A 26655-nucleotide genomic window follows, 5' to 3' on the forward strand; every position below is an offset into this window, starting at 1 on the left:
TTTGAGACGGAGTTTCGCTCTTGTTACCCAGGCTGGAGTCAGTGGTGCGATCTTGGCTCACTGCAACCTCCACCTCTCAGGTTCAAGTGATTCTCCTGCCTCAGCCTCTTGAGTAGCTGGGACTACAGGCGTACACCACCATGCTCAGCTAATTTTTGTATTTTTAGTAGAGATGGGGTTTCACCATATTGGCCAGGCTGGTCTTGAACTCCTGACCTTGTGATCCACCCAGTTTGGCCTCCCAAAGTGCTGGGATTATAGGTGTGAGCCACTGTGCCAGGCCAGTTTGCTAAATTTTTATCATGAAGGGGTGTTGAATTTATCATAAGCTTTTTCTCTATCTGTTGAGATGATCATATGGTGTTTGTCCTTCATTCTGTTGATGTTAGGTAACACACTTATTGATTTGTATAAGTCAAATTATCCTTACATTGCTGGTATAAATCCCACGGTGTGTTCTATTTGTGATGTGCTGTTTGATTCAGTTTGCTAGAATTTTTCTGAGGATTTTTGTGTTTTATATGCATCAGGAATATTGGCCTGTAGTTTTCTTTTTTTGTGTTGTGTTCTTCTCTGGTATTGGTATCAGGAAAAGGCTGGTCTTGTAGAATGAGTTAGGGATAATTACCTCTTCTTCAATTTTACAACTTAATAGTAAAAAAAAAAAAAAAAAAAATCCCATTTAAAAGTGGGCAAAGGTCATGAATAGATATTTCTCAGAAGATAAACAAATGGCAAACAGGTATGTAAAAAAAATGGTTAACATCACTAATAATCAGGGAAATGCAAACCAAAACCACAATGAGATATCATTTTACCCTGTTAAATGGCTATTGTTTTTTTTTTCTTCTAGATTTTATTTTATTTTTTAAAGATGGGGGTCTTTCCATGTTGCCAAGGCTGGTCTCTAATGCCTAGGCTCAAGCAATCATCCCACCTTGGCCTCCCACAGTGCTGGAACTACAGGTGTGAGCCATCCTGCCCAGCCTGGCAATTATTAAAAAACAACAGATGCTGCCAAGGAGGCAGAGAAAAGGAAGCTCATATACCCTGTTGGTGGGAATGTAATTTAGCACAACCGCTATGAAAAAGAGTATGGAGGTTTCTCAAAAAAAACTAAACATAGAACTGCCATACAATCCAGCATTCCCACTACTGGGTATTTATCAAAAGGAAAAGAAATCAGTATTATCAAAGGGACACCTGTACTTACATGTTTATTGCAACACTATTCACAATAACGAAGACATGGGATCAACATAAATGTATATCACTGGATGAATGGATAAAGAAAATGCGGTATATATACCCAATGGAATACTATTTGGCCATAAAAGTAACAAAATTATGTCGTTTCCAGCAATATAGATGGAACTGGAGGTCAATAAGTGAAATAAGCCAGGCACAGAAAGACAAATACTACATGTTCTTACTCATATGTGGAAGGTAAAATCCATGATCTCAAGGAAACAGAATAGAATGATAGATATTAGAGTCTGGGAAGGGTGGGTGCGTGGAAGGGAGTATGAAGAGAGGTTGCTTAATGGGTACAGATACACAGTTAAATAGAAGAATAAGTTATATTGTTATATATCTAACTAACATACCATTCTACAGAATAAATAAGTTCTAGTGTTTCTAGTTTGTCTGTAGTGAGACCAGGGTACCTAACCTATGCTTAGCAACAATATTTTTAACATTTCAAAGTAACTAGGAAAGAGGAAATGATACCAACACATAGACATGGTAAATACTGAAGGAGATGAATATCCCAAATACCCTGACTTGATCATTACACTTTCTATACATGTAACAAAAACTCATTATTCATTCTGGAGAGCTCATATAACCTTTGTTTGGGGAAAAAGAATTTTGTGTCTTTTGCCCATATCAAGGTAAAACAAAGCTCCCATATTATGAGTGAACTGCATAATAACATACAAGTTTTAATTTATTTTTAGTTTTGGAGGTGTATCTCTACTGTAAAGAGGTATCTGAGAAGCTGAGTTAGAGCTGTTTACAGCCTTAGATAAAACAACTAGGCAAAAAGCTGCACAGCAAGTTTCTGTTTATCACTGAATAAATGGTATGATAAATATATTTGTAAAATATAAATATATTTATAAAATATAAAATGTCACTTACTTACCTTGAATAAATATTTGACCCAACACCATTTTCTTGATGAAATGCCAGCAATTCCATCATCAGGAAGATTTATAGTTCTTCCCATTTTTATAAATCCACGAAAACTTTTTAGGTAAAGAACACCATTTATATAAAAAATTACTCCATCTCGTGATAAAATCACATCAGTTACATTCTGTCTTTCATCATCACTCAGAATGTCTGGAGGCACTCTGACTCTGGTCCAAGTACGGAATGAATCATTTGTTTGAAAGGTCTCCCTGTCAGTTACCAAAACAACACATGCAAAAATACAAGTATCACGGAAAGCAATTAGTTGACTACCAGGGGGTGAAGAGATTGGTAAATAACCAGGAATTTCTGGTATAGTTAACATAGGAAAAGTCAACAGAATAAGAAAATCTGCAATAAAGCAATCTTGAAAAATCACTTGGTTTCCTCTAATCTCCTTTAGCGCATCTTCTATTGTCATTGGTATCTCAATATTCCAGGTCCTAAGAAGAGAAATAAAATAAAATAAAATGATCTCTCCATCTTCTGATCCATTTTATACAGTGCTGATATTTATCGTCCTTAAAACATTTTTGACTTTTATCAATATAAATCTGGATAAGACAACTAATATTAAAATGCAACCACTGCCACAATGTTTTTGTTATTCTTCACTCTGGTCCCAAAGGAAAACAATCTTTTTTTATTTATATTTTATTGCACTTTAGGTTCTGGAGTACATGTGCAGAACATGCAGGATTGTTGCATAGGTACATACATGGCAATGTGGTTTGCTGCCTCCATCCTCCCATCATTTATATCTGGCATTTCTCCCAATGTTATCCCTCCTCAACTCGCTACCTCCCACTGTCCCTCCCCTAGTCCCCGCCAACAGACCCCAGTGTGTGATGCTCCCCTCCCTGTATCCATGTGTTCTCATTGTTCAACACCTGCCTATGAGTGAGAACATGCGGTGTTCGATTTTCTGTTCTTGTGTCAGTTTGCTAAGAATGATTGTTCCCAGATTCATCCATGTCCGTACAAAGGACACAAACTCATCGTTTTTTATGGCTGCATAGTATTCCATGATGTATATGTGCCACATTTTCCTTGTACAGTCTATCATTGATGGGCATTTGGGTTGGTTCCAGGTCTTTGCTATTGTAAACAGTGCTGCAATGAACACACATGTGCATGTGTCTTTATAATAGAACGATTTATAATCCTTTGGATATATACCCAGTAATGGGATTGCTGGGTCAAATGGAATTTCTATTTCTAGGTCCTTGAGAAATCACTACACTGTCTTCCACAATGGTTGAACTAATTTACACTCCCACCAACAGTGGAAAAGAGTTCCTATTTCTCCACATCCTCTCCAGCATCTGTTGTCTCCAGATTTTTTAATGATCGCCATTCTAACTGGCATGAGACGGTATCTCAGTGTGGTTTTGATTTGCATTTCTCTAATGACCAGTGATGATGAGCATTTTTTCATATGTTTGTTGGCCTCATATATGTCTTCTTTTGAAAAGCATCTGTTCATATTCTTCACCTACTTTTGAATGGTTTTTTTTTTTTTTTCTTGTAAATCTGTTTTAGTTCTTTGTAGATTCTGGATATTAGCCCTTTGTCAGATGGGTAGATCGCAAAATTTTTTTCCCATTCTGTTGATTGCTGGTTCACTCTAATGATTGCTTCTTTTGCTGTACAAAAGCTCTGGAGTTTAATTAGGTCCCATTTGTCTATTTTGGCTTTTGTTGCCAATGCTTTAGGTGTTTTCATCATGAAGTCCTCACCTATGCCTATGTCCTGAATGGTATGCCTAGGTTTTCTTTTAGGGTTTTTATGGTGTTAGGTATTATGTTTAAGTCTTTAATCCATCTGGAGTTAATTTTAGTGTAAGGTGTCAGGAAGGGGTCCAGTTTCTGCTTTCTGCACATGGCTAGCCAGTTTTCCCAACACCATTTATTAAACAGGGAATCCTTTCCCCATTGCTTGTTTTTGTCAGGTTTGTCAAAGATCAGATGGTTGTGGATGTGTGGCATTGCCTCCGAGGCCTCTGTTCTGTTCCATTGGTCTATATCTCTGTTTTGGTACCAGTACCATGCTGTTTTGATTACTGTGGGCTTGTAGTATAGTTTGAAGTCAGGTAGCGTGATGGCCTCCAACTTTGTTCTTTTTGCTTAGAATTGACTTGGCTATGCAGGCTTTCCTTTGGTTCCATATGAAGTTTAAGGTGGTTTTTTCCAGTTCTGTGAAGAGGGTCATAGGTAGCTTGATGGGGATAGCATTGAATCTATAAATTACTTTGGGCAGTATGGCCATTTTCACAATATTGATTCTTCCTAACCATGAGCATGGAATGTTTTTCCATCTGTTTTTGTCCTCTCTTATTTCCTTGAGCAGTGGTTTGTAGTTCTCCTTGAAGAGGTCTTTACATCCTTTGCTAGTTGTAGTCCCAGGTATTTTATATTCTTCATAGCAATTGTGAATGGCAGTTTTTTCTTGATTTGGCTCTCTTTAAGTCTGTTATTGGTGTATAGGAATGCTGTGTTCTCTGCACATTGATTTTGTATCCTGAGATTTTGCTGAATTGCTTATAAGTTTCAGGCGATTTTGGGCTGAGACGGTGGAGTCTTCTAAATATACAATCATGTCGTCTCCAAATAGACACAATTTGACTTCCTCCTTTCCTAATTGATACCCTTTATTCCTTTTTCTTGCCTGATTGCTCTGGCTAGAACTTCCAATACTATATTGAATAGGAGTGGTGAGAGAGGGCATCCTTGTCTAGTGCCAGATTTCAAAGGGAATGCTTCCAGTTTTCAGTATGATATTGGCTGTGGGTTTGTCATAAATAGCTTTTATTATTTTGAGATATGTTCCGTTGAGACCTAGTTTATTGGGAGTTTTTAGCATAAAGGGCTAGTGAAATAGCTTTTATTATTTTGAGATATGTTCTGTTGAGACCTAGTTTATTGAGAGTTTTTAGCATAAAGGGCTAATGAGTTTTGTCAAACACCTTCTCTGCATCTATTGAGATAATCATGTGGTTTTTGTCTTTGGTTCTGTTTATGTGGTGAATTACGTTTACAGACTTGCATTGAATATTGTCAAACACCGTCTCTGCATCTATTGAGATAATCATGTGGTTTTTGTCTTTGGTTCTGTTTATGTGGTGAATTACGTTTATAGACTTGCGTATGTTGAACCAGCCTTGCATCCCTGGGATGGAGCCTGCTTGATTGTGATGGATAATCTTTTTGATGTGCTGTTGCAATCGTTTTGCCAGTATTTTATTGAATATTTTTGCATCTATGTTCATCATGGATATTGGCCTGAAGTTTTCTTTTCTTGTTAGGTCTCTGCTGGATTTTGGTATCAGGATGATGTTGGTCTCACAAAATGATTTGGGAAGGATTCCCTCTTTTTGGATTGTTTTTGGAATAGTTTCAGAAGGAGTGGTACCAGCTCCTCTTTGTATGTCTGGTAGAATTCAGCTGGGAACCCATCTGGACCTGGGCTTTTTTTGGTTGGTAGGCTATTAATTGCTGCCTCACCTTCAGCTCTTGTTATTGGTCTATTCAGGGTTTTGACTTCTTCCTGGTTTAGGCTGGGGATGGTGCAAGTGTCCAGGAATTTATCCATTTCTTCCAGGTTTACTGGTTTATGTGCACACACTTGTTTGTAGTAATCCCTAAGGGTGATATCTCCTTTATCGTTTTTTATTGCATCTAGTTGATTCTTCTCTCTTTTCTTTTTTATTAATCTGGCTAGTGGTCTATTTTGTTGATCTTTTCAAAAAACCAGCTCCTGGATTTATTGATTTTTTTAAGGTTTTTTTTTTTGTGTCTCTGTCTCCTTCAGTTCTGCTCTAATCTTAGTTATTTCTTGTCTTCTGCTAGCTTTTTAGCTTTTTTGATCTTGCTCCTCTAGCTCTTTCCATTTTGATGATAGGGTGTCGATTTTAGATCTTTCCTTGCTTCTCATGTGGGCATTTATTGCTATAAATTTTCCTCTAGACACTGCTTTAAATGTGTCCCAGAGATTCTGGTACACTGTGTCTTCATTGTCGTTGGTTTCGAAGAACATCTTTATTTCTGCTTTCATTTCATTGCTTATCCAGTCGACATTCATGAGCCAGTTGTTCAGTTTCCATGAAGTTGTGCGGTTCTGGGTCAGTTTCTTAATCCTGAGTCTAATTTGATTGCACTGCTGTCTGAGAGACTGTTTGTTATGATTTCCATTCTTTTGCATTTGCTGAGGAGAGATTTACTTCCAATTATGTGGTCAATAGGAAAACAATCTTGACTCCTACAGCTGTTTCTTCTGCAATGTGTCTCCATATTCTCAAGTAAAGATTCTTATACTGTCTTTCTTAAAATATGATTTTTATACATTCTCTATCACCTTCTCTTTTCTCTTTTATTACTTCTCCTTGTGGAACAGGGCTAACTCCTAGGCAGTGTACCCAGAGTCAGCCCTATTGCCTTCTTATATGGCAGATGAAAATGTATCTCTTCCATGCCTACTTATACATCTTCTCCCCAACTCTCAAATTAGTTAACTTTTTAGTTAAATGAAGAGTGTTTATATTGTTTAGATTTACTGTTTAAATATTGCTTACTGCTGAGCCAGTTCTACTATGAGTATGTTTTCTTTTCTCTCTATATATACATACACATAACTTTTCCTGGGGTTAATAATTGTTTCATTCAAAAATTTTGGTTGTTTTTTCAGTAGGTAGTTAAAATAGCATTTTATAATATTTTCCATGTGATAAATGCAGAGATAATCCAGTACTTGTTTCCTAGTGTTTCCCTTCATTATTCTCTCTTAGCTGCCATTTACAGGATCTCATGCTCTGATCTTTTCTTTTGCTAAAGCACATTCTTTAGCACCTTCCTGTGAAAGGATGTATAAACATACATTTTTTGAGATCTTGAATATCTGAAAAGATCTTTATTTTACACACTTGATGAATAATAGGCTAAGGAGAGGGCATTTTCTCCAGCCTGTTGGTAATCAGAATCACTCTTGAGAAAGTCACATCATAGACTGATTTTTATTATTTAAATGGTTGTCCTTCTGTAGGTTTTTAGGATCTTTCTTGTTTCTTGCTAATCTAAAATCTGACAGAGAAGAGTCTATCTTTTGAAATGGGAACATGGAGTAATTTATGAAAACAAACAGTCTGGCATATCTTAAAAGTACTGAACATTTTTAAGAAGAATTTCTCAGCAGGGCAATCCAAAAGACACTGGGCTGAAAGATGTTCGGCAAACATTTCTTGAGTCACTCATTTTCTCAATAAATAACATGCTTGGGTTGGTGATGATGACATTCTGCCCATTCAGCAGGACCCAGGTCAAGGGGACCTCAAATTAGGCTAGTTGTAGAACTGTCACCAAACCTCTTATGCCTTAAACCATTCCAACAAAAAATTCAGTGCAATTTCCATATAAAGTCCTGGGAACAGGAGGCAAAAATTTGCTATTAGGTCTCTAAGGGTAATAGTGAGTGGTGCCACTGCCATTTCCACCACGACTCCTGGAGCTGAGAATCCTGGCAATCGGGAAAACACCACCATATATTAGGCATGAGTCAGAGCATATATAGCCTTCTGGCGAACTTGCTCAGCTGTATTGCCACCTAGAGGTCAATGTAATTGAGTTTTCCAAAGACTGTTTCACTATTCTATCATGCCAGCTGGAGAACATGGTAAGGCCAGTGAATTTCAGGAGCATGGCTCCAGTGCTGTCTTCTCTTCCTTTGAAGTGAAAGAAATGCTGTGTGAAATACCAGGAGAGTAGATAAGATATTCTATAAGTCCACAAATGATAATGTAGAAGCATTGTGTGTAGGGAAGGCAAATCATATCCAAAGTGTCTATTCACCAGTAAGAACAAAACATTGCCCTTCCATGATGGAAATGGTTCAGTGTAGTCAGCCTGCCACCAGGTAGCTGACTAATCACCACACAGAATGGTGTCATATTGGGGGTATGACACTCCCATTGTTCATATCTGCTTCTGGCAGATTGGGCACTCAGAGTTGACCACAGCCAGGTCAGCCTTGGTGAGTGGAAGTCCACATTGCTGAGCCCATGAATAACCTCAATTTCTACCACCATGGCTACTTTCTTTCATGAATGCATTGGGTGATGACAATGGTGGCTGGGGAAACAGGCTGACTGGTATCCACAGAATAGGTCATCCTATCCATTTGATTATTAAATCTTCATCTGCTGATGTTATTCTTTAGTGATCATTCACATGGGATACAAATATATTCACAATTTTTGCCCATTCAGAAAGGTTTATCTGCATACTGTTCCCCATATTTATTTGTCCTTCCCCATATTTATTTGTCACGAATATTCCAATCACGTTCCTTTGAAGTACCTAATCATCTAGCCAAACCATTGGCTGCAGCCCATGAACTGGTATATAATAGCATTTCTGGTCATTTCTTCTTCTTCCATCCCTTTACTTTCAGTTTATATGTGTCCTCAAAGGTGAAGTGGCAGCTTGTAATTGGGTCTTATTTTAGTCCAATCAGCCACTTTATGACTTTTGATTTTAGAATTTAATACACTTATATTCAATGAAATTCTACTTCCATTTAAAAATAGTTTTTTAGTTGTTTTGTAGATCCTTTCTTCCTGTTTTACTATCTTTCTTTTGGCTAAATGATTTTTTCTACTAGTAAAATTTTATTCCTTCCCTTTTATTTTTGAGAATCTATTATAGGTTTTGCTTTGTGGTTACCATGAAGCTTACACATATCATCTTATAGTTATAATATGTTATTTTAAGCTAATAACAAGTTAGATTGAAATTTTTCTATATTTTACTCCACTTTTCCTCACAATTTATAATTTACATCTTTTTATATTGCATATCCCTTGAAAAATTATTGTAGTATTTTAATAGTTTTCGTTTTAACCTTTATACTATAAGTGATTTACACACCACCATTACAGTATCAGAATATTCCGACTTATTTTGCCACTGGTTTTATACTTTCAGATGTTTTCATATTACTCATAAGCATCCTTTTCTTTCAGCTCAATGCACTGCTTTTAGTATTTCTTGTAAGACAGGTCTAGTGGTGATAAACTCCCTCAGCTTTTGTTTGTGAAAATCTTCATTTTTGAAGGATGGCTTGCTGGGCACAGTGTTCTTGGTTGTCTTTTTTTTTTTTTTTATTCAGCACTTTGAATATGAATATATCATCCCATTCCCTTCTTGCCTGTAATACTTCTGCTGAGAAGTCTGATGTTAGGTGTATTGGAACTCCCTTATATGTTATTCGCTTCTTTTCTCTTGCCGCTTTCAGGATCTTCTCTTTGTCTTTCATCTTTGACAATTTGATTACAATAAGTCTTGGGGTATTCTTATTTGGATTGAATCTTACTGGTAACCTTTAATCTTTATGTACCTGGATACTATAATTTTCTGCAGGTTTCAAGTTTCCTATTTCTTTAAATAATCTTTCTACCCTACTGTATTTCTCTACTCCCTCTTAAACCCCAATGACTTAAACATTTGCTATTTTGATGCTGTTCCATAAATCCCACCAGCTTTCTTCACTCCTTTCATTTTTTTATCATAACTGTATATTTCAAGTAATCTGTCTTCAGTTTTACAGATATTTTCTTCTCTTTGATCAACTGACTGTTTTTGCTCTCTATTGAATTTTTCATTTGTTCACTTATTTTTCAGCACTTGCATTTTTGTTTAAAAAAATTTCAATCTCTGTTAAATTTATCATTCTGATCATGTATTCTTTCCTCATTTTGTTGAATTGTTACTTTGTATTTTCTTGAAGTGCACTGAGTTTCCTTAAAACAGTTATTTTGAATTATTTGTCAGACAGTTCATACATCTCTATCTCTTTAGGGCCAGTCACTGGCACTTTATTTTGTCCATTTGAGGACACCATATTTCCCTGATTTTTCTTGATCTTTCTGGTCATGCATTGATATCTGTGCATTCAAGTAGTAGATACTTATTCCAGCCTTCACAGCGTGGTTTTGTCTGGGAACACAATTCAACAGTAAGCCCGTCCAGAGATTCTAGGTGGGTCAGCTGGTGTGGCCCATGAACCTATGGCTATGGCAACCACTGAAGCACTGGGGGGTTCCTTAAGCCTAGAACCATCACAGTTGGTACAGCACCAAGCTGGAAACCCTTGGCCACTGAAAATGGTGCAGTGATGGGGTGTATCTGAAGTTCACAGCCTCTGAGATCGGCTTGCTGCTGAGGTTTCTCCAAAACCTAAGGCCTCTGTAGTCAGCTGGCAGTGGTGCAGGCCAGAGATTGAGTCAATTTCCCTTAGCATTCTCCTTCAGGGATGCCCAGAAAGGGGCTATGTTCCTATAGCTGTCCACTTTTTGGTGCTGCTGGATAGCATGCAGAGCCATCTGTAAACCAGGCCCAAATCTTCCTTTCCTCTGTTAACTCATTGTAGGGAACTCCCCATGAAACCATAGGTGCAAATGGGGAGAGAGAAGGCAGTGTAGCAGCAGTAGGAACCATGTGAATTTGGGCCACTTTGTCCTAAAATTTACTTGCTCCTTGAGGGCCTGTTAGGGCCCAATCATGTATATACCATTTCCATCTGATAATGGAGTATTGTGTTGCTGTGCATGTCCAACATTATGACTCAGTGGGCAAGTAATATCCAATTCATGATGGACAGCTAGGGTTGCATAGTAACTTGGTTGCCCATGGTCAAGCATTCAGTTTCTGCTAAAGTCCAACAGTAGGCCAAGAGTTGTCTCATAAGAGGAGAGTAGTTATCCCAGGATGATGAAAGGGCCTTTCTTCAAAATTCAAAGGGAGTGTGGTTCAATTTAGCTATAAGGGCTTGACAAAGGCTCTACATAGCATCCCTATCTGCCACTGACATCTGCTATATCAAACAGCCCGAGCGGCAGAGCAGTTTACACAGCAGCCTATACCTATTGTAGAGCCTTCTCTTGTCCTGGGTCCCATTGAAAACTCACAGCTTTTTGGGTTACTTGGGAAATGGACAAGTGTAACATTTCCAAATGAGGAATATGTTGCCTCTAAAATCCAAAGAGGTCCATTAGGCATTGTGCTTCTTTCTTGGTTATAGGAGGGGCCAGATGCAAACAACTTAAACTTCACCTTAGAAGAGATATCTTGATATGCCTCATACCACAGGACTGCAAGAAATTTTATTGAGGTAGAAGGCCCCAAATTTGAGTTGGATTTATTCTCCACTCTTTAGCTTGTGAATGTCTTACTAATACATTGCCACTTCTTGCTCCCCATGTCCAATTAACATAATGTCATCAATATAACGGACCAGTGTGATATTACCTAATGGAATGGAAAGGTGACCAAGATGCCTACAAACTAAATTATGACATAGGGCTGGAGAGCTGACATACCCCTGAGGTAGGACGTTGAAGATGTATTGCTGTCCTTGCCCACAGAAGGCAAACTGTTTCCGTTGAGCCTCATAGACAGGGATGGGAGAAAAAGGCATTTGCCAGATCAATAATTGCATAACACATAGCAAGGGATGTGTTAATTTGCTCAGGCAATGAAACACATCTGGTACAGTAGCTGCAATTGGAGTTACCACCTGGTTAAGCTTATGACAACCCAGTCATTCTTCAAGATCCATCTGTCTTCTGCACCAGATAGATAGATAAGTTGAATGGGGATGTCATGGGAATCACACCACTCCTGCATCTTCTAATTTCTTGATGGTGGCTCTAGTCTTTGAAATCCCTCTAAGAATTCAATATTGCTTTTTATTTACTATTTTCCAAGGTAGAGGCAGTGCTAATGGCTTATATGTGGCCTTACTCACCATAATTATTCTCACTTCATAGGACAGGAACCAATATGGGGATTCTGTCAGCTGCTAAGTATTATCCCAAGCATGCATCCTAGAACTGAAGGAATAACCATAGCATGGGTTTGGAGACCCACTGGATTCACTGCGAGACAGGCCTGAGTTAAAACTCCATTGATCATCTAACCTCCATAAGCGTCTATTCTGATAGAGGCCCACAGTGACATTTGGATCTCCTAGAATTAGTGTCAGTTCATAGCCAGTGGCCAGTAGTCTGTAATATGTCTGATATTTCCTTTTCCCCAATGTACAGTTACCCTGGTTAGAGGCCACAGGTCCCTCTGGGGTAGGCTGGGAGAAAGATTAACAACATAAATTTGTATAGCGTATCAAGGTCTTTCTTGAAGGGGATGCAGTCGCCTCTTTATTTAAGGGCTTTGGGTCTATAGACAGGCTCACTCTGCTATGTATTTTTTTTTATCAAGTTTTCTTCTGCTCCCTGCTCTATGCTGTTTCTTCTGATTCCCATTTTTCTGGTTATTGAGTCAGGTATCTGACTTTCATGTTGCAGGCTTTCTGTAATTTTCTGGTGGTCCTTCACTACACACTAATATTTAAGAGAGGAGCCATGACAAGGTGTGAGTCAGCTTTATCACTGAGTGAAACCTCTTGCTTCCATCATGACCCACTATGTTTCTTCCTACACCTCATAAGTTCTTTTAAGTAGGTCTGATGGGTTAATCCAAAGAAGAATCCTCTCTTATCCTGTCAAGAGGATAATGTTATGTTTCCATATTTAGGGAGTAGGGCTGGAGAAAAGAGCTGAATGCACATTGGGGAGTTCCTACCATATTATCATTTTATTTTTTATTTTATATATATAATACTCTTACGGACTACAGTCACCCTGATGCACAATAATCTGAAAACCTATTCCTCCTGTAAATCTGAACTTTTATACCCTTTGATTAATACTTCCTCCTTTTCACATTCTCCCCCACCTTGGCTCTTGTAACCATTATTTTACTCTCTACTTCTATGAGGTCAACTTTTTTAAAGTTTTCATGTAAGTGAGGTCATACAGTATTTGTCCTTCTGTGCCTGGCTCATTTCACTTAGTGTAATGTCCTCCAGGTTTACCCATGTTGTTGCAAGTGACAAAATTTCCTTCTTTTTAGAAGGCTGAATAGTATTCCATTGTGTATATATATCACTTTTTTTTTATCCATGCGTCTACTGATGGACACATAGGTTGTTTCCATATCTCAGCTACTGTGAATCAGTGAACATGGAAATGCAGATATCCACATATTGATTTTGATTCCTTTGGATATATACTTAGAAGTGGGATTGCTGGATCCCACTGGGAGTTGTAGTAGATTGCTGGTAATTTTGAGTTTTTGAGAAACTTCCATGCCATTTCCCATAATGGCTATATTAATTTATATTCCCAACAACAATGTATGAGGGGTACTTTTTTATCCACACCTTTACCAACACTTGTTATCGTTCATCTTTTTGATAAAAGTCATTGTAATAGGTATGAGGTGATATCTCACTGTGCTTTTAATTTGCATTTCCCTAATGATTAGAGATGCTGCACTTTTTTTTTAAGGCACCTATTGTATTGTTGTTTGGAATCTGTAGTTGGGCAGGGCCACATCCTGGGCTCCAAGGCTGGATGAGGTCTCTGGAGTCTGTGGTTAGCTACACAGAGTGGACAGGGCCAGAGGCTACGCTCCACACATATGCATAGACTGAACTTGTCTTTAGATCTAGGGTCATCTTATACACCATGGTATACTATGTAGCCATAATAGAGCATAAAATATGTTCTTTGCAGCAACATAAATAAAGCTGGACGCCATTATCCTAAGTGAAATCAAATACTGCAAGTTCTCACTTATAAGTAAGCGGGAGCTAAACAATGGGTACACGTGGACGTAAAGATGGAAATAATAGACAGTGGGGACTCCAAAAAAGGGAGAGGGTGGGAGGGGAGTGAGGATTAAAAAAATACCTACTGAGTACAATGTTCACTATTTGGATGATGGGTACACTAGATGCCCAAACATCACCATTACTCAATATATCCATGTAACAAATCTACACATGTACACCTTGAATCTAAAATTTAAAAACAAAAAAGCATGGCATCAAGGTGTGGTAGAGTCATCACTCAGCTGCTGGTGTTGTGTGAGGCCAGATACTCCCTCTGCAGGTAAATACTGACCTACATTTGCCTCCTGGCAAGGGGAAGGCTTAAGGAGAGTACCAGGGCTTGGCTTGCTCTATCTCTGTGGTTGAGTGGGGCCAGATGCTTCCTGCATAGGAAAACACTGACCTACACTTGCCTTCTGGCCTGGGGAAGGTTTAAAGAGAAAGCTGGAGGTAGATGGGAAAGCTGGATAGCGACTTGAGGCTGGCAGCCCTATGGATCCTGTTTCTTGCAGAGTGATGCTGTTGGCTAGTCTCTCTGGTATGGTGCCCCATTTGCAGAGCCATCATGTGGTGGCTGCTGTAGGCTCCAGGCCCTCTTCTTCATTTCTAATTGATCCCAGGTGGTCTAGTCCTGCTGGTACTCCCAATGTGTCCTGTGGAGTGAGACAGAACTGAGCCTCCTGTGAAGGGTCTCACAGTGGTGGGAAAGTTAGAATATCTATCTCAACTATCTTTCCCCATGGTGAAAACCATGGGCCTAGGGGAATATTCTGTGTGTGGCACTATGTAGCTTGGGAGACACGTGACATGGTCAAAGAGAAACAATTCCTCTTACCCTTTGAATATGGCTTTTCTTAGTTCTGATATTGGATATTGGCAAAGGTATTCTTGTTTGTGGATAGTTGCTAGCTGGATTTCTGGGGGTGGGGGAAGTTGGGCCAGAGAACTTCAATTCTACCATCTTGTTGACATAACTCCCCACCAATTAAGAATTCTCTTCTGTGAGCGCTTACTTGACGGAATTGCTATGCACTACTCGGTCACCATGTCTTGCTCTGCTTTCTATCTTTTGTTCTTGCCTCCCTTCCACTTTTTGACTTTACAGGTTTGTAACTTTAAAAAAAAATTTTCTCCCTGTGATTTGGTAAGATTTTGGGAGAGATTAGAGATAAATAAATGGACTTAATCTGCCATGTTTTAATTTATCTTCATTTAACTAAGTTTCAATAAGCCATGTTCCTTTTCCTCTTTTAAAAAGATTTTTTCAAAATTAAGAGATGGGGGTCTCACAGTGTTACCCAGGCTGGTCTCAAACTCCTGGGCTCAAGATATCCTCCTGTGTCAGCCTCCTGAGTAGCTGGGACTACAGGTGCACAGCATGGCACCCAGCCTAGTTATGTTCTGCTTAGGAACTTTGCTGGCCCTTAATTACATTCAGGAAAAAAACTCAAACTTTTCCAAATGATTTTCAGGGAATCTCCATATTATTCGTTTTCTTTGCTATTCAATTTCATCTGCCATAGTACATTTCAGATGTGTTCTTTCCTCCTTCCAAAACTGTTTATAGCCTTCCCCTCTCTTAGTACCCACTTCCCTCTTCTCCTTCCCTATACTATTATACTTGTTCTTCAAGATCCTGCACAACCTGCACAGTTACTACCTCTTGTATTTTTCTTTCTTGTTTTACCACAAAATATATCTTTTAATTTTTTTTTGAGACGTAGTTTTGCCCTGTCACCCAGGCTGGGGTACAATGGCGTGATCTTGGTTCACACTGCAACCTCCACTTCTTGGGTTCAAGTGATTCTCCTGCCTCAGCCTCTTGAGTAGCTGGAACTAGAGGTACATGTCACCTTGCCCAACTATTTTTTTTGTAGTTTAGTAGAGATGGGGTTTCACCATGTTAGCCAGGATGGTCTCGATCTCTTGACCTCGTGATCCGCCTGCCTTGGCCTCACAAAATATATCTTTTATAATATTTTCTAAGCTCATATTAGTCAATCGTGTTAATGAAATTTTATGACATCCAAGCCTATATATTCTAAATGGCTCTCTGAATTCTCTACATATACATATTTTCCTTATATTTATTTTAAAGTATAATGTAATAATTTCATTATATGCAAAAGAGTATATAATGCACATACACCATTTAAAGAATAATACTAAGATGATTAACTGTGTGTTAATCACCCAGATCGAGAATCAGAACATTACCTATACCTTAGAAATTTCCTGTATGCCTAACCTTTCCTACCTTCCCCACCTACTCACAGGTCATCACTAACCTGATTCGGTGATTACATTTATGTTTACATTCTCATGGTTTTTTTGTTTTTGTTTTTGTTTTTTGGAGGCAGGGTCTTGCTCTTCCACCCAGGCTGGAGTGCAGTGGCAAGATCATGGCTCACTGCAGCCTTGGCCTCCTGGGCTCAAGAGAACCTCCCACCTCAGCCTCCCAAGTAGCTAGGACCATAGGTGCAAACTGCCATGCCCAGTTAATTAAAACAAATTTTAGAGATGGGGTGTCCCTATGTTGTCTGGGCTGATCCCGAACTCCTGGACTCAAGCGTTCTGCCTTGGCCTCCCAAGTGTTGGGATTAGGTGTGANAGAGACAGGGTCTCCTTACGTTGCCCAGGCTGACCTTGAACTCCTGTGCTCAAGCAATACTCCTACGTTGATAACCCAAAGTGTTAGGATTACAGGTGTGAGCAACTGCGCCTGGCCTTTCATGTTTTCTTAAAACTAGTTTTGCCACATATATGTCTTAACAACATAGAAGTGCAAAGAGAAATAGAAAAATCCACTATTATCTCTTGCAACTTCCACACCTCTTTATAATTAACAGATCCAGCAGGCAGAAAATCAGTAAGGACATGGCTGAACTAATCAATCAACCAGATTTAATGGATACTTGTAGACTACTTCATCTAACAACAGAAGAATACATGATTTTCTCAGTCCCACGTGAGTATTCTCCAAGATGCACCATGTGCTGGGCCATAAAATGCACCTTAACACAATTTAAAAGAATAGAAATAATACAAAGTATCGTCTCAAACCACAGTGTAATTAAACTAAGTCAAATTCACATAAGAAGCTGTATCTATTAAAGAAATTGGAACAATAATTAATAATCTTCCAAAACAGAACACCAGGCCCAGTGACTTTCTTTTTAGGTTAGTGAATGCTAACAGTTAAGGAACAAATAATGCCAATTCTCTAGAAACTTTTCTAACAGAAGCAGAGAGAATTTTTCCCTGTGAGGGAAAAATTCATTCTGTGAGGCCAGCCAGCATTGCCCTAATACTAAAACCAGACAAAGACATCACACGAAAGGAAAGCTACAGACTTTTCAAATCCAACAATGTGTAAAAAGAATTACATACCATGAACAAATGAGATTTATTCCAGGTATGCAAGGCTGGACCAATATTCAAAAATCAATTAATGTAATTTACCAAATTAACAGGCTAAAGAAGCAAAATCATTTCATAGTAGATGCAGGAAAAGCATTTGACAAAGTCAACCCTCATTCATGCTAAAAACTCTAAGCAAACTAGCAAGAGGGGGCCTGCTTCAACTGATAAAAAAAAGTCTAAAGAAAACATACAGAAACTTAATAGTGAGAAACTAGATGCTCTCATCCTAAGATTGGCTACATAACAGGGATGTCTCCTCTCATTATTGCTATTCAACATAGCATTGGAGATGCTAGCTAACATGAGAAAGTGAAATAAAAGGTGTTCAGATTGTGATGGAATAAATAAAACTGGTTTTTGTTTGCAGATGACATAAATGACTGTCTAGAAAACCTTAAAGAACAGAAAAAAAAAAAAAAACTCCTGGAACTAATAAAAAATTACAGATGCAGGACGCAAAGTTAACACAAGTCGATTCAAAAGCTTTTAAAAACTAGTTTGAGGGTGGAGGCAGAACAAGATGGCTGAATAGAAGCCTCCACCAATCATCTTCCCATAGGAAGATGAAATTTAACAACTATCTACCCAAAAAAAGCAACTTCATAAGAACCAAAATTCAAGTGAGTAATCACAGTATTTGCTTTTAACATCATGTCAAGGAAAGAGACACTGAAGAAGGTGGGAAAGACAGTCTTGAATTGCCAACACCACCCCATCCCCATCCCTCATTAGTGGCTGCATGGTACAGACAAAGAATCTATGTGCTTTGTGGAGACAGAGTACGGTGATTGTGGGACTTTCGATTGGAATTCAGTGCCGCCCTATCACAGTGGAAAGCAACACCAAGCAGAACTCAGATGATACCCACAGAGGGAACATTTTGACCATCCCTAGCCAGAGGGAATTGCCCATCCTCATGGTTGGAACATGAGTTCTGGCAAGCCTTGCCATCACAGGCTCAAGTTCTCTGGAGTCCTAAATACACTTAAAAGATAGTCTAGGTCACAAGGACTGCAACTCCTAGGCAAGATCTAGTGGTGTGCTGGGCTTGGAGCTAGTGGACAGGGGTGGCATGCAACTAGTGAGACACCACCCTGGGTAGCTAATAGGGTGCTTGTGCCACTTCTTCCCAACCCTAGGCAGCACAGCTCACAGCTATGAAAGAGGCTGCTTCCTTCTGCTTGAGGAGAGGAGAGGGAAGAGTACAAAGGGCTTTGTCCTGCAACTTGGATATCAGCTCAGCCACAGTAGAAAGGGCACTGGGCAGTCCTGAGGCCCTAGTTCCTAGATGACATTTCTAGAAACACCCTGGGGCAGAAAGGAACCTGATGCCTTGAAGGGAAGGACTCAGTCCTGACAGGATTCATCACCAGCTCTTGGGCCCTGGATAAACAGCAGCGGTAGCTAAGTAATACATGGGCCTTGGATGAGACTCTAAGATGTGTGACCCAGCACACTCCCAGCTGTGGTAGCTACAAAGAGAGACTCCTTCTGCCTGAGAACAGCAGAAGGAAGAGTAAAAGGGGCTTTGTCTTGCAGCTTAGGCACCGGCTTGGCCACAGTGGAATAGAGTACCAAGCAGGCTCGTAGGGTCCCCAATTCCAGGCATTGGTTCTTGGACAGCATTTGTAGACTTGCCTTGGGCCAGAGGGGAATGAACTGCCCTGAAAGGTGAGTCCCAGACCTGGCAGTATTCACCACAAGCTGACTGAAAAGCCCCTGGTCCTTAAGTGAATACTGATGGTAGCCTGACAGCACTCGCTGTGTGCCTGTGGTGGTGGTGGCCACAGGGAAAGGCTCCTCTGTTTGTAAAAAGGGAAGAGAGGAGTGGAAAGGGCTTTGTCTTGTGGTTTGGGTGCCAATTCAGCTGCAGAAGAACAGAACACCAGGTATATTTCTAAGGTTTTTGATTCCAGGCCTTGGCTCCCATACGGTACCGCTGGACCCACATGGGGCCTGGGGGAACTTACAGTCATTAAGGAAGACTCAAGGCTGGCTGGCTTTGCCACTTGCTGACTGTAGAGTCCTAGGGCCTTGAGTGGACATAGGTGGTAGCCAGGTTACAGCGGGCCTTGGGTGAGATCCAGTGCTGTGTTGGCTTCATGTCTGACCTAGTGAAGTCCCAGTGCTAGTGGCCACAGGGGTGCTGTGTCACCCCTCCCCCAGCTCCAGGCAGCTCAGCAGAGAGAGAGAGAGAGAGAGAGAGAGAGAGAGAGAGAGAGAGATTCCATTTGTTTGGCAGAAAGTAAGGAAGAGAACAAGAATCTTTGGTAATTCAGAGAATTTTTCCAAGACCACCAAGGTAGTACTTATACGTAAGTCTGCGAGAGTCACAGCATTATTGGGCTTGGGGTGCCCCCCTAATGCTGATATGGCTGCAGTGACCAAAAACTTAGATCACAACACACAAGTCCCTTTGAATACCTGGCCTACCCAAGAAGGATAGGTTAAAAAAAAGGCCCAGACACTGAAGTCTACAACAAATACCTAATTCTTCAATGTCCAGACACCAATGAACAACCACAGGCATCAATACCATCCAGAAAAACATGACTTAATCAAATGAACTAAATAAGGCAACAGTAACCTATCACAGAGAGAAAGAGATATGTGGTGTTTCTAACACAGAATTCAAAATAGCCGTTTTGAGGAAACTCAGAGAAATTCAAGATAACACAGAGAAGGAATTCAGGATCCTAACAGATAAATTTAAAAAAGAGAATGAAATCGTTAAAAAGAAACAGGAATTTTGGAGTTGAAAAATGCAATTGACATACTGAAGAATGCCTGAGTCTCTTACTAGCAGAATTGATCAAGAAGAACAAAGAATTAGTGAACTTGAAGACAGCCTATTTGAAAATATACAGCCAGAGAAGACAAATGAAAAAAAGAATAGAAAATAATGAAGCATGCTTACAAGATCTGGAAAACAACCTCAAAAGGGCAAATGTAAGAGTTATTTGCCTTAAAGAGTAGGTAGAGACACAGATAGGGGTAGAAATGTTATTCAAGGGATAATAACAGAGAACTTCCCAAACCTCGAGAAACACGTCAATATCCAGTACAAAAAGGTTACAGAACACCATGTGGATTTAACCCAAAGAAGACTACCTCAAGGCATTTAATAATCAAACCTCTAAAAGTCAAGGATAAAGAAAGGATCCTAAAAGCAGCAAGAGAGAAGAAAGAACTAACATACAATGGAGATTCAATACGTCTGGCAGCAGACTCTTCAGTGGAAACTTTACAGGCAAGGAGAGAGTGACGTGATATATTTAAAATGTTGAAGGAAAAAATATTTTACCCTAGAATAGTAAATCTGGTGAAAATATCCTTCAAACATGAAGGACAAATAAAGATGTTCACAGACAAACAAAAGCTGAGGGATTTCATCAACACCAGATCTGTCCTACCAGAAATGCTAAAGGGAGATATTTAATTTAAAAGAAAAAGACATTAGTGAGTGATAAGAAATTATCTGAAGGCACAAAACTCACTGCTAATTGTAAGTATACAGAAAAACATAGAATATTAAACACTGTAATCGCTGTGTGTAAATTCTATTCACATGTTAAGTAGAAAGACCAAAAGATGAACCAATCAACAATAATAACTACAACAACTTTCAAGGCATGGACAGTACAATAAGATACTTAGTAAATAGGAACAACAAGAAGTTTAAAAGCAGGGGAACAAGGTTAAAGTGTAGAATTCTTATCAGTTTTTTTTTTAAAATTGATCTCATTCATTTAGACAATCAGTGTGTCATCAGTTTAAAATAAATAAGCTATAATTATGTGCAAGCTTCATGGTAGTCTGAAATCAAATAACATAAAACAGCTACACAAAAAATAAAAAGCAGCAAGAAATTAAAACATACCACCTTAGAAAATCACCTTCACTAAAAGGAAGACAGAAAGGAAGAAAAGAAGGAAGAGAAGACTGCACAACAACCATAAAACAAATAACAAAATCACAGGAGTACATCCTTACTTATCAATAGTAACACTTGATGTAAATAGACTAAACTCTCTAATAAAAGGACACACAGTGGCTGAATGGATTAAAAAACAAGACAACAATCTTTTACCTATATGAAACATGCTTTACCTATAAAGACATGAATAGATTGAAAATAAAAGAATGGAAAAATATATTCAATGCAAACAGAAAACACAAAATAGTAGGAGTAGCTATACTTATATCAGAAAAAATAGATTTCAAGACAAAAATCATAAAAAGAGACAATTAAGGTGATTATATAATGATTAAGGAGTAAATTCAGCAAGAGGGCATAACAATTGTAAATATAAATGCAGCTGGCACTGAAGCGCCCAGATATATAAAGCAAATATTATTAGAGCTATATAGAGAGATAGACCCCAGTACAATAATAGTCAGATATGTCAGCATCCCACTTTTAGCATGGGACAGATCATCCAGGTAGAAAATCAACACAGAAACATTGGACTTAATCTCCATTATAGACTGAATGGACCTAATTGATACTTACAGAACATTTTATTCAATAGGCGTACAGAACACATTCTTCTTCTGAACACATGGATCATTCTCAGGGATAGACCATATATTAGACCCCAAAACAAGTCTTAAAACATTCAGAAAATATAAAGTATCTGACCACAATGGAATAAAACTAGAAGTCAGTAACAAGAAGAATTTTGATAGCTATTTCAAACACATCAAATTTAAACAATATGCTCCTGAATGACCAGTGGGTCAGTGAAGAAATTAAGGAGGGATTGAAGGGCAGGCAATTACAGTTCAAACAGGCAAGGATGAAAGAAGGAATTGAAATACTTCTTGAACCAAATGATAATAGAAACATAACACATACCAAAACCTACGGAATACAGTAAAAGCAGTACTGAGAGAGAAGTTTATAGCCATAAGCGCCTATACCAAAAAAGTAGAAAAACATCAAATAAACAACCTAATAATGCATCTTAACTAGAAAAGCAAGAGCAAACCAAACCTAAAATTCATAGAAGAAAAGAAGTAACAAAGATTAGAGAAGAGATAAATTAAATTGAAATGGAGAAAACAAAAAAAAAAAGTTCAATGAAAGGAAAAATTTGTTTTTTGAAAAGATAAATAAAATCAATAAACCTTTAGCCAGACTAAGAAAAAAAGAGAGAAGACTGAAATAAATAAAACTGGAGATGAAAAAGAAGACATTACAACCAACACCACAAAAATTCAAAGGATCATTAGAGGCTAGTATGAGCAACTATATGCCAATAAATTGGAAAACCTAGATAAAATAGATACATTCCTAGACATACAGAACCTACCGAGATTAAGCCATGAAGAATCTAAGATTTAAACAGACAAATAACAAGTAATGAGATTGATGCCATAATAAAAAGTCACCCAGCAAAGAAAAGCCTGGGACCTGATGGCTTCATTGCTGAATTTCACCAAACATTTAAAGAAGCACTAATACCAATCTTACTCAAACTATCCCGGAATATTGAAGTGGTGGGAATACTCTGAAACTCATTCCATGAAGCCAGTATTACCTTGATACCAAATCCAGAAAAAGACAAATCAAAAAATAAAACTATAGGTCAATATTCCTGATAAACATTGATGCAAAAATCTAAAACAAAATGATAACAAACCAAATTCAATGTTACATTAGAAAAATCATTCATTATGACCAAGTAGGATTTATCCAAGGGATGCAAGGATGGTTCAGCATATGCAAATCAATCAATGTGATACATTATATCAACAGAATGAAGTACAAAAGCCATATGATCATTTCAATTGATACTGAAAAGCATTTGATAAAATTCAATATCCCTTCATGATTAAAAAAAAAACCATTGAAAAAACTGAATATAGAAGGAACATACTTTAACATAATAAAAGCCATATATGACAGATCCATAGCTAGTATCATACTAAATGAGGAAAAACTGAAAGCCTTTCCTCTAAGGCTGAAACACAACAAGAATACCCACTTTCACCACTGTTATTCAACAGTACTGGAAGTCCTAGCTAGAGCAATCAGACAAAAGAAAGATATGAAGGGCATCCAGATTTGGATGGAAGAAGTAAAATCATCCTTGATTGCAGAAGATACAGTCTTATATTTGGAAAAACTTAAAAGTCTCCATCAAAAAAGTGTTTGAACTGACATATAAATTGAGAAAAGTTGTAGGATACAAAATCAACATACAAAAATCAGTAGCATTTCTATATGCCAACAGCAAACAACCTGAAAAAGAAATAAAAAAATAATTTTATTTACAATAGGTACAAATAAAACTAAATACCTAGGAATTAACCAAAGAGTTGAAATATCTCTACAATGAATACTATAAAATATTGATGCAAAAAATTAAAGAGAAAAAAGGAAAACATTTCATGTTCATGGATTGGAAGATTCAATATTGTTAAAATGTCCACACTACCCAAAGCAATCTACAGGTTCAGTGCAATCCTTATCAAAATACCAATGACATTCTTTACAGAAATAGAAAAAAAAATCCTAAAATTTATATGGAACCACAAAAGACCCAGAATAGCCAAAGCTATCCTAAGCAAAATGAACAAAACCGGAGGAATCACATTACCTGACTTTAAATTATACCACAGAGCTATAGATACCAAAACAGCATGGTACTGGCATAAAAACAGACACATAGACCAATGGAACAGAACAGAGAACCCAGAAAAAAAATCAGTACATATACAGTGAACTCATTTTTGAGAAAGGTACCAAGCACATATATTGGGGAAAGGATAGACTCTTTAAGAAATGGTGCTGAAGGCTGGGTGCCGTGGCTCATGCCTGTAACCCCAGCACTTTGGGAGGCTGAGGTGGGTGGATTGCCTGAGGTCAAGTGTTCAAGACCAGCCTGGCCAACGTTGGGGAAAACTTTCTCTACTAAAAATAAAAAAATTAGTCAGACGTGGCAGCACACACTTGTAATCTCAGTTACTTGAAGGCTGAGGCAGGAGAATCACTTGAATATGGGAGGTGGAGGTTGCAGTGAGCTGAGATAGTGCCAGTGCACTCCAGGCTGAGCAACACGAGTGGAACTCCATCTCAAAAAAAGAAAACAACAATAACAACAAGAAACAAAAATGGTGCTGGGAAAACTATATATCCATATGCAGAAGAATGAAACTAGACCCCTATCTCTTGCCATATGCAAAAAAAGAATGAATTAAAGACTTAAGTCTAAGACCTAAAGCTATAAAACTAGGAAAAGAAAACATTGAGGAAACTCTCCAGAACATTGGAGTGGGCAAAGATTTCTTGAGCAATACCCTATAAGCACAGGCAACTAAAGCAAAAATGAACATGTAGAATCACATCAAGTTAAAAAGCTTCTGCACAACAAAGGAAGCAATCAAAAAATTGAAGAGATAACCCACAGAGTGGGAGAAGATATTTGCAAACTATCCATCTGGCAAGGAATTAATAACCAGAATATATAAAGATATAATCCAATTAAAAATAGGCAAAAGATCTAAACAGACATTTCTTAAGTGAAGACATAAAAATGGCAAATAGGTATAGAAAAAGTGCTCAATATAATTGATCATTAGACAAATGCAAATCAAAACTAGAATGAAATATCATCTCACCACAGTTAAAATGGCTGTTATCCAAAAGACAGACAATAACAAATGCTGGAGAAAAAGGAACCCTGTAAACTGTGGGTGGGAATGTAAATTAGTACAACCACTATGGAGAAGTTTGGAAGTTCCTTAAAAAACTAAAAATAGAACTATCATATGATCTAGTAATCCCAGTGCTAGCTGTATACCCAAAAGAAAGGAAATCGGTATATTGAAGAGATACCTACTCCTATGTTTATTGCAGCACTATTCACAATAGCCAAGATTTTGAAGCAACCTAACTGTCCATCCACAGGTGAATGGATAAAGAAAATGTGGTACATATACACAATGGAGTACTATTCAGCCATAAAAAGAATGAGATCCTGTCATTTGCAACAATATGGGTAGAACTGGAGGCCTTTATGTTAAGTGAAATAGGCCAGGCACAAAAAGACAAATTTCACCGTATTCTCACTTATGTGTGGGAGCTAAAAATTAAAACAATTGAACTCTTGGATATAGAGAGTAGAATGATGGTTACCAGGGGCTGGAAAGAGTAGTGTGTGTGTGTGTGTGTGTGTGTGTGTGTGTGTGGTGGGGGGAGTTGTGGGGAGAGTAGGGATGGTTAACGGGTTCAAAAAATAGAATGAATAAGATCTGTTATTTGATATCACAACTACAGTGACTATAGTCAATGATAATTTAATTGGACATTTAATAAGTGTATAATTAGATTGTAACACAAAGGATGAATGTTTAAGGTGATGGATTCCCCACTATAGTGACTACAGTCAATAATAATTTAATTGGACATTTAAAAATAACTAAAAGAATATAATTAGATTGTTTGTAACACAAAGGATAAATGCTTAAGGTGATGGATACCCCATTTACGCTATTGTAATTATTACACATTGTATGCCTATATCAAAATATCTCATATACCCCCCAAAAATATATATATCTACTGTGTACCCACAAAAATTAAAAATAAAATTTAAAAAAAGCTAGTTTACGCATTACTAAACAATGTATTATTTAATTTTTCTAGTTTTGCACTTTATATAAATGGAATTACACTTCACCTTTCCTCCATGACTTGCTTTTATCATTCCATATTATGCTTGTGAGATTGATTCATATTGATAAGTATTGCTTTGTATATTTTCAGTTATATAGTGTATACATTTTTAGCACGTTTACACCAGGGGCACTGATGGAGTTGGAAGCCATTATCCTCAAACTAATGCGGGAACAGAAAACCAAACACTGCGTGTTTCCATTTATAAGTGTGAGCTGAATGGTGAGAACACATGGACACATGGGGGGCGAATGGGAACAACACACGGAGGGAGCCTGCTGGTTGGGAGAATGGGGAGAGGGAGAGCATCAGGAAGCTAAAGGATGCTGGGCTTAATACTGGTGATGGGATGATCTGTGCAGTAAACCACCATGGCACACGTTACCTATGTAACAAACCTGTACATATACCCCTGAACTTAAAAGTTGAAGAAAAAAAAAAAAAAAGACCAGCTTGGGCAACAGGGCGAGACCCTGTTTTTACAGAAAGTGTAAAACTTGGCCAGGCATGGTGGCACATACCACTTGGGAGGCTGAGGTGGGAAGGTTGCTAGAGCCTGGGAGTTTGAGGCTGCGGTGAGCTGTGGTCATGCCACTGCACTCCAGCCTGGGTGACAGAGAGAGACCCTG

General features: G+C 38.2%; 1 protein-coding gene across 1 annotated transcript in view; it reads right to left on the reverse strand.

The window, feature by feature from the left end:
• Positions 1-26655, reverse strand: part of CATSPERE (catsper channel auxiliary subunit epsilon) — a 163265-nt gene that overhangs the window by 76601 nt on the left and 60009 nt on the right. Inside the window, exon 9 of the mRNA XM_017531963.2 lies at positions 2150-2642. Coding sequence (XP_017387452.1) covers positions 2150-2642 — 493 coding nt within the window. The remainder of the gene's footprint in view (positions 1-2149; positions 2643-26655) is intronic.

Source organism: Cebus imitator, unplaced genomic scaffold, assembly GCF_001604975.1.
Source record: "Cebus imitator isolate Cc_AM_T3 unplaced genomic scaffold, Cebus_imitator-1.0 Scaffold75, whole genome shotgun sequence".
In the NCBI taxonomy this organism is placed as follows: Eukaryota; Metazoa; Chordata; class Mammalia; order Primates; family Cebidae; genus Cebus; species Cebus imitator.